The following is a 9,447-nucleotide window of genomic DNA, read 5'->3' on the forward strand; positions in this document are numbered from 1 at the left end:
GAGATCCAGTACTTCGGCTCATGTTTCTCCTGCCGTTCTCTGGCCACTTCCTATGTGTAGTTGCCGCCTCACCCATCACCATGGCAACCACCTCATATTTCCTGTCAGTCCTGCATAGAGAGATAGGGGGGAAGAAAGAGAAAAGGAGGAGGAAAGTAAAGAGCTCCTCTAGCCCAGAGATTGAGTTTTGTTTTTCTCTAAGAGAACCAGACTCAAAAAGGCACAACTTGTGAGGCCCACACTAGTAAGACAGGTCTACTCATCAAATTCTTCATAGAGGGGCCTTCTCGCTCTAAAATGTCCAATGGTGTCTGTGTGTAGCAAACTACTTCAACTATACTTCACACTAGATTTTTTGTCAGATTTCTATTGTCTCAGTATTGAAGACATTACTAAAAAGAATGAGTCATTTTATTAATCAAAATGCTAATTAATTGAATTAATGTCAATGGAATTTCCTATAAAGAAAAGTGTTTATTAATACTGGTGTTTCAACCCTTATTAATCTTATTAATACAAACAATATTTGTGGTTATCAACACTTTGGTGACACATGGTTTGCAGTGTAGCACTGCATTAATGTGGTCTGGAGCATAATACAAGGACTGATGTCGATTAGCTAAAACAATCAACACATTCTTCTGTGGTTAATTCAGTGATATTTTCTTTCACCTCCTGAAGAAGAGTCTTTCATGTATACAGACTAATGATAAGCACAGTGATACTAGGTTACATGCTTTTATGTGCAATTCAAAGCGAAAATAGAAAAAGAACAAACAGCTCTGTTTTGACTTGCACTTATAGACCAGAAATTAGTATTTTTCAAGTTTTCAAGTTTTATTAATAATCAGATCATAACTACATGAAAATGAATTTGATTTATCAAATTTATCAAAAATGCACCGATTGATTGTTTAATAACTGCAGTTATGCATTAATGGTGAAGCATTACAGTAAACCTTCACAGACATTACAGTAAACTGTCAAGAGGGAGTGAATGCATCACTGAACTTCATTAAAAATACCTTCTTTGTTTGAAACTTGTTTAACTAGAATGAGAAACAGAAACATTTCACCCCTCCCTTTTTCAAGGCACTGAGAGAATTTACTGACACTGTGTCACAGTTCAAAGTGCAATCACAGTTATTGAAGTATCTCCATGAGACTAATTTTTTTTATTAATCACTTTTTAAAAAATAAATAGTTTTGATGTTATATGCAGCTTTTCAGCACCATTACCACTTACACAAGAAACAAAATGGTCCACATTTCGTATATCAGAACTGGTCATCACATAGTTTAATGTGATGTCCAGTTCTGATACATAAAATGTGAACAGTTATACAGTGACATGTTGTGGGTTTGCATGGATTTACAGCAAAAAATATTCTCTGGGTGTACTGCAGCCTGCAGCATGAGGTGTTGCTCATTGTTTTGTGTAGTTGCAGTGTCAGTTAACAAGTCCGACCGGTGACAAACGAAAGCACAGCCAAAATGCAGCAGGAGAGCAGGTGGAAAAACACACGGCAAGGACATCGTGAGGTCCCTGTGACGACTGTGATTTCTTTTTGACAACATGGACGGTCAGTCGAGCTTACTTTATATCAAATACGATTAAAGGGAACAAATATATGGTTAAAGAAATGTTTTGTTTTGACAAACACAGTTATTAGCTTCTGATTAATTGAAAAAACTAAAAGAATCAGTTCATTGCTCCACATATTAGAGAGGGGCAGCCTTGCCATCAGGATCACCAGGATGTTTCTGAAGTGGTCTGAGGGTCGTTTTGGTCTGCTGTGAACAGTCAGTGTGATGTACTTTCTCATTCTATGTTCAGTCTCCATGATGCACAAGGGTGCATGACAAAGATCAATGCAACTTATGGCATGTAGCCTTTCTTTCTCTTAATGGTAACACACATTATGACTATAACTGTGCTAATTGTGCAGTTGTAGTTACAGGTCCTGTCCTCTTTTCTACACTTTATTTTAATTATATATAATCTGATGGTAATAAAACTGTTGTGAATTCTTTTGGTTACATGCAGGGCTGAATCTGACATTGTGGCAGCCCTTAACAGCAGGTAATTCATCTTCAGAATCAGCAAACTGGTGTTTTGGAGTCGCTAATCTGACAAAGCTGTGATAAAAAAATTTACCAAACCATGAATTTTTTTTAATGGAATGAGACATGACCTGAAAACCCCCGACCTTAAAGTACTCACGATAGAAGAGGCAACAAAATTTCTTTCATCTCTTCAGTTTTTGGCGTTGGGGTCTTTTCAGCATAGTGTGGCTTCTGTAACAGCAGTTTCACAGCCTGTAAAGTGGAGTTTGAAGGTATAATATGGCTGAAGAACAAAGAGAACCAAGGGTGACTTTGACTTCGGATGTTAAGTTGTGACCCTATCTTGATGGGCTTCAGTCTGATCTGTGTGTTTACATCAAAAATGTTTAAAAAAAATGTCTTTTTATTACACTCAGATTGAACTGTTATCATTTCAGGAACACAGCACACACAAGCTGTGTCCCAAAACGTCGGCTGCATCCTTTGGAGGACCCGGCCTTCGTGGTCTACGTGGGCCGGGTCCTTCGAAGACCGAGGAGGCCGGAAGTCCGAGGCTGTGAAATGGGACGGTCTAGCCTTCAGTTTTGCGTCACCGCTGTCTCGGTGGAGTTTAATAAACTCCACCTAAACCTTGCTATCTAAAATTAACAGGACACTGGCATAAATTCTCAACCATCTCTCACTTATGTTTAATCAGTTTTCTTTTTGACGTTTATTCAGCTGTGTGAAAATCCTGGAGGAACCCACCCGATGGATTAATAAAGTTTTATTTAATCTAATAGTCTAATAACTTTGATCTCAGCCAAACCGATTTACTCCGGAACAAATAAAACACAGAAAAAAGCCAAACAATTACATTTTAAGTTATCCGAGTGACTTATATATCATGTTTAACCTGAGTAGCGAAAGACAGCAGGGGTCTGAAAACGATGAAGCCGGGAGCCCGCTGCTTTGGCCGGTCGAGTGACCATTGAAACCCCCGGCAAGCTATGGGTAACAGATGTCTCTGAAAACGTCAGAGCACTTTTGCAAATATGCAATGTCTTGATAAACCGAGCAGATATTTAAAGTTTGCACGGCTATTTTCCAAAATGTGTTAAAAGTTTATTTTGTGACTTAGAAAGATTAATAAGAGTAATATTAAAACTTAGTAGCGCCCGCCATTGTTGAAAACTGGAATTTGCTGGGCCACGCTATGAATTCTGGGATGTGGTGGGCCACGAAGGACACACCCGACCCATCCTTCAAATTCGGGAAAATGAAGGCCGAATTTGTCGGCCACATTTGAAGGAGTCGACGAATTGGGACAGCCTTCGTCGCCTGGCTGTGATGTAATCGGCCTTCAAATGCAGCCTCTGGAGGATGCAGCCTACGTTTTGGGACACAGCTACAGTTTTCACCATAACTTATTCCTGCTTGTTACTATGGCAATAACTCATTTACTGTTTTTAGTGATGGAGCTACACAAATTGAGCTGCACGCACTTTGACCATATGTGACACAGACACAGACTCTCTGCAAATCAACTGTTAACACTATCAGTCGCAAAATACAGACAAAGTTTTTTTTCAATCAGGCATTCCCAGTTCAATCCCTTGAAGTGATGAAAGTTGTCTGTACATGAATGTTAATGGATGTGATGTCAAAATCTTGTCATACAGTTTACAGTCCTGCATCTGAGCCTCTCAGTTGTTGAAGCCTGTTTCTGTACTACATTTAACGTACACATACATAACCTATGTTAATTAATTTGTTCTTATTACAATTAGGAAACTGCATCTGTCCTATAAGTAAATTACCCACAGCTAAATATTATCTCTTATTCTGACACTTTGCTGTAAATTCTAAACAATAAAACTCTCCTGTTACCTTTAAGGTCATCCCCAACCTCGCTTCTGCTACAGTTCTGAGCTTCCACATAACACACCCGATAACATCCTTAGGTCTTCTTCTTCTATCCACTTCACTACTCCTGTTTCAGTACGTTTTACAGTCGCCGTTGCCCCTACTTCTGGAACTTTCTTCCACCAGTAGTATTCAATATTGATCTTGGTCTCTAATTTCAAAGCCCATGTTAAAACACATCTCTTTAAACTAACACACTCTGATCATTATCTGTCTGTCATACAAATTTTCCATTGTCTTATTTTACATGATGTAAAACAAAATTTATTGATTTTAGTGATATTTTCTTGTTATTGGGTTTTTAACTCTTCCATGTAAGGTGATGTTTCTTGTTTTGAAAGGTGCCTAAAATAAAATGTGGTGTCATTATTATTTTTATTTTTATTAGTAGTGGTAGCAGTAGAGGTATTAGTATTACTGTTAGTATTAGTTTGATTTACACATGCAAAATTAATGCATTTCCCATCATTCTCTCATCACTTATTTCTAGTTAACAAATTAAGGCCAGTAACCCAGGTATCAGTGCTGAATATCATGAGCACACATCCACTAAATATCCATTTAAACATTTTGACTGCAGATGTAATAGCAGGAAATTTCAGAGAAAATACATCTACTCAAGCAAACACATAAACTAAAACATAACCAGCAGATTATTCAGCAGCAAACCAACAAGACATTTTGAAATTAACTTCTACATCCCTTCATTTACACAAGTGTTTCTTTTTTTCTAGCATTGGATTCAAGGAGGATTGTGGTACTTGGAAAAACTGGGGCTGGGAAAAGCAGCCTGGCTAACACCATACTGGGAGAGAATGTCTTCAACGTATGCCATTCATCCGTTTCTGAAAGAAGTTCATCTCGTTTAGTAATTAAGTCAGTAAATGGAAAAAACATCAGTTTTATTGACACTCGTAGTATTTTTGACACAGGCATGTCTGAGCAATTACTCAGGGATGAGATAGTGAGGTGCATGACAGAGTGCGCTCCCGGACCTCATGCTTTTCTCATCGTCCTTAAAGTGGAGAAATTTACACAGCAGGAGCGAGATGTAATCAAAAGAATATGTCAAGATTTCTCTGAAGATGCTATGAAATACGCTGCCGTTGTCTTCACTCATGGCGACCAGCTCCAAGAGGGAATGAGAATCGAGGAATTCATCAGTTATAACAAAGAGCTCAGCAATCTGGTGGAGAAGTGTGGAGGCAGATGCCATGTCGTTGATAATAAATACTGGAAAAACAACAAAGAAGATGACTACAGGAGCAATCGGTTCCAAGTAGCAGAGATACTCAGGACAATAGACAAAATAAGTGAGGCAAACAATGGAAGCTGCTACACCAATAAGATGCTACAGACGATAGAAAGTGAGCTACAGCTACAGGAAGAGCTTATTAGAAAGTCATCAGCAAACATGTCGGTTGAACAGATTGCAATTGAAGCTAAAAAGGGTGTGATGAACAAGCTGCTGATTATATTTGCAGGTACGGCAACGGGCGTATTGGTTGGAGCCTTTCTTGGTGTGGCAAAGATGGTCACATCAACTTTTTTGAATCTGCAGGAGCACACAGATGCAACAGTATCACTGGCTGCACAGAAAGGGTTAGTAGAGGGAGGTCGGTTAGGATACGCTGCAGCTGAACAATCAGAAAGTGCATCGGAAGCCATTCAGAAAGCTGCTAAAGCTGTCCTCGAACACACTGTTAAATAATGTTTATGGATCATGACAAAGACAGAGTGGACAGCAAAGAAAGCAGAGAAAGGAATGTTGTTTTCTGATTACTTGTGTAATTACTTTATAAGTAGAGATAGTGGCAGTAGAAGAACTGTTGAGATATTTAGTCAAGGAAAAGTAGCATTTGCTAAACACTTACACTATTTTGTTCCAATTAAATATTAGCAAGTGGAGCTACTTTTCAAGAATAATTTTCTTTATACAATTGTTTATAGATGCTGATGCATTATTTTTTTTTACAATCTATCAACGTACATCAATAAACACAGATGTAAAACAATATATTTGTAAAAAAATATATTTGTTGGTATTCACTTCTTAACCTTCAGGAGTGAACTTGTGTAAATGCTTGATTATGTCATACTACAATTCAATGAAACAGGTACATATTAAATGGAAATGTATATATCTTTTTTCTTTTCTTTTCTTTTCTTTTCTTTTCTTTTCTTTTCTTTTCTTTTCTTTTCTTCCAGCAATAAAAATAACTATTGATGAATCTTTGTGGTTTCTTAGGGTGAACAATATTATATAGCTGGTTATAATATATCATCATTTGGTATTTATAGTATTTGCTATGCTTTAGCCTTCAAAATTTGCTTATGAAAGACAGACGGTCCAACTTTCCATTATTATTATCATTATTATTATGAGAAACAGAAATTTCATTCTTTCTTTCATTTCTTTCAAATCACAGTCACAGTATCATCTATTAAAAGACACAGACACCACCCCCTTAATCCTTTCTTCTATCCCAAACCTGAATGCCCATTATGTAAACACAACCACATTCAGCATGTCAGCACATAAGCCACAGACAAAAAGACAAGTCTTACTAGTTTGACAAAGTAAGTCAGATAAATCAAGTCAAGTCACTTTTATTTAAATAGTAAATATAGTTCTGGGAGGAGTTGTTATAACAATATAACCATGTGACTTAATCTTCTCTTTTTTGTTTTTTGTTTTTCTGAGTACAAGTAGATACATGCACCAGAAATAAGCAGGGTGTGTGGGCTCTGTCTTTGAAATATGGTGAGAAGCAGAGATGTTATTCCTCCACACTGAAAATAAAACAGTTAACGTGGTGCAAGCATCTAACAAGGAGACACCCGCTAGGTGGGTTGTTTTGTGCTGCCACGAGGAGACCCCAGAGTGGACCTACAGCATAATAATAAGAATATATCTTTTAGCTGGCTCTGTTTCATGGAAGAGCTAGAGGTGGCTGGGGAGAAGCTTGGACTGCTGCCCCCACCATCCAAACCTAGATAAGATGCAGAGTATGTATGTATGGACAGACTGACTGTTTATATTTATACTACAGGGCCAGATCTTGTGTCTAAGTCAGTGACCTCTGTTCCTTATGTGTACTACGTAAGGCCACTCCTATGCTGTTCTACTATTTCACTATCATCTATCTATCACACAAATAACTAATACATACAGTTATGGCACGTTCAGTTTCACAGTTTTTCACAGTTTGCCTGAAATTTCAATTCAACAATATCAGAGAATTATAGATTCTTTTGTTTCCAAAATATCTAAACCAGATAGGCTGTCCATCATTAGAGATATATCATTCTTTGTTCTCTCTATGATCCTGTTACACAAGATGTAATTTGCAATATATCCAACGCGATATCCTAGTTTACTTAAGTAGATAAGAGACCAGGCCCCACTTCACATTGACCCTTTGTCATATTATCATCACATTTCACTTTTGGTTTGTGTGTCCAAAGTTCATCAAATCTTGAAGGAATAAAAATTAATAAAAAATTTAAGATTGAAGACTATACATTTTCGTAGTAATTTAGACTCATGGTAATAACAGCTGGGTGATGTTTTATGTGCTCGTGAGGTCTTTACTGATGAGACGCAGGACTTTAAAATTCTTTAAAACCATGGACATCTTGTCCTTGTCCACTGGTCTCATCTGTTTTAGGCTGTGACTGTCATACTGTGACCAGACATAGCTTTCTTCTTCAACCACAATGATTGGGAAAATCATGTAGGAATAAAAAGAAATGTCAGTGTAAATCATGATATGGTTCAGAGTGTCGATTCTGACACACAGAGGCCTACTAGTGGGTCCAGGGGCAATTGTAGTACTCTGTCCGTACCTTTCCACATGAGCCTCGTGCATCAGGAGTAGTCTTTCCACCTCTGTTTGCAATGTTGTTCTACCTTATCTATTCTGTACTGCAGCACTTTATTGTTAGAACAACCAACAATGTCCACACATCTCGTTATTGCAGGTTTTTTTTCTTTCTGTATGGAGGGCTGTAAGACAAACTTTTAGTTTTGTTTTCAGTCTTAGTCAGGCATGCTGTGTCATTTAAGATATGGATTATGGGGATTCTTTTAATCAGTGTATCTTTATTATCATGGTTTATGGTTTTGAATGCTTCAGTTAACTTTAGAGGTATGAGTAGTGCAAGTAACTTTGAACTCTAAATATGATAACAGTTGCACCTATAGGGCAGTTTCTGGGTATTTCACTTTTGCTTCACAGTGAATTTGTCTTTTGTGAACCTAATACTTGCTCATTGCCACTTAATTGGCCATTAGTGTGTTTGCATGTGTACGAGTATCTGTATTATATGCTTTCTCCGGGTTGCAGTAAAAAGCGATATATAATATGGAATACAAAAATAATAATGTCATTGTCAACACCAGGAGATCCCGATTGTGTAGTATAAGAAGATGAGACTAATACCCTCGAAAAAAGCTTAAGGATGCAATTAATCTAAATAGATACATACACTACCAGCAAAAGGTTGGACACACCTTCTCATTTAATGCTTTTTCTTAATTTTTTCTTAATGTTTTTGTTAGGAAATTGGCTGTTGTTTTTCCCCCCACAATTTTAATTACAAGCTAGATATATTTCTACTAATGGAATTAGTTTGCTAACAGCAACGATGATGAGTCAGTGAATCAGTTGCACTTGTGAATCATGATTCACGAGTCAGTAAAGTGATTCTCGAGTACTGAACGATTCATTCACGAATCGAACATCACTAGTAGAAACCTGTGAGTACAGCTGTTAAGCGATCTCATTAAACTTGTTTGACAATTATTTGCCAAATATTGTATGACTTGCACTGTTTGCATCTTGAAAGAAGTACCAAGTGCTCCACAATGACATAAAGCATAAGTTTGAAGACACAGTACAGATAGGGCTTATTGCGATAATGATGAATGGGTTCAGATGAAGTCAGTTTGGCGGTCAGCTAAAGCTACATAGATGCTGTATTACACTAGTGACCAAAGTCTAGAACAGGGGTAGGCAACCCTAGGCACGCGTGCCACAGTTGGCATGCGAAGGGTTAACTGATGGCACGACCATAGCTGGACTGGCCATTGGGCATACCGGGTGCCATTTGCTCGGTGGCCCGGTGATTTTTTGGAGGGGGTTTGTAACGGTATAAATAATGAAAGATGGTGGATTGGCCAGATGCTGGTCGGTGTGTAGTAATAACTCAGTTGTTTGGTGGTGGCTATGGCGGAGCTTCCTCAGATTCAGTAACATTAGCAAGTGGTGGAGGCTAGCAGGTGGATGAGGGAAAGAGGAGGCAGGAGGAGCAGAGACCCGAGGTGGCCGCTGGTCCGAGTGTCAGGTGAACTGAACTTCAGGTAAGAAGTTATGACCTGCAGTCTGTTTGGGTCAGATATAAACCAAGTTTAGGTGGAGTTTATTTTCGTTGTGCTGACTTTTTACAGTTAGTTACAGTAACTCGTACTGC

The 9,447-nt window shown here is 38.1% G+C and overlaps 1 protein-coding gene across 1 annotated transcript; it reads left to right on the forward strand.

The window, feature by feature from the left end:
* Positions 1-208: 208 nt before the first annotated feature.
* Positions 209-6,175, forward strand: LOC120438906 (GTPase IMAP family member 7-like). The gene is made up of 3 exons (XM_039609485.1): positions 209-244; positions 1,443-1,583; positions 4,707-6,175. Exons 2-3 carry the CDS (start codon positions 1,577-1,579, stop codon positions 5,681-5,683), a joined length of 984 nt encoding a protein of 327 aa, XP_039465419.1. The 5' UTR covers positions 209-244; positions 1,443-1,576; the 3' UTR covers positions 5,684-6,175.
* Positions 6,176-9,447: the final 3,272 nt, after the last annotated feature.

Source organism: Oreochromis aureus, linkage group 3 (genome assembly GCF_013358895.1).
Source record: "Oreochromis aureus strain Israel breed Guangdong linkage group 3, ZZ_aureus, whole genome shotgun sequence".
NCBI classification, from domain to species: domain Eukaryota; kingdom Metazoa; phylum Chordata; class Actinopteri; order Cichliformes; family Cichlidae; genus Oreochromis; species Oreochromis aureus.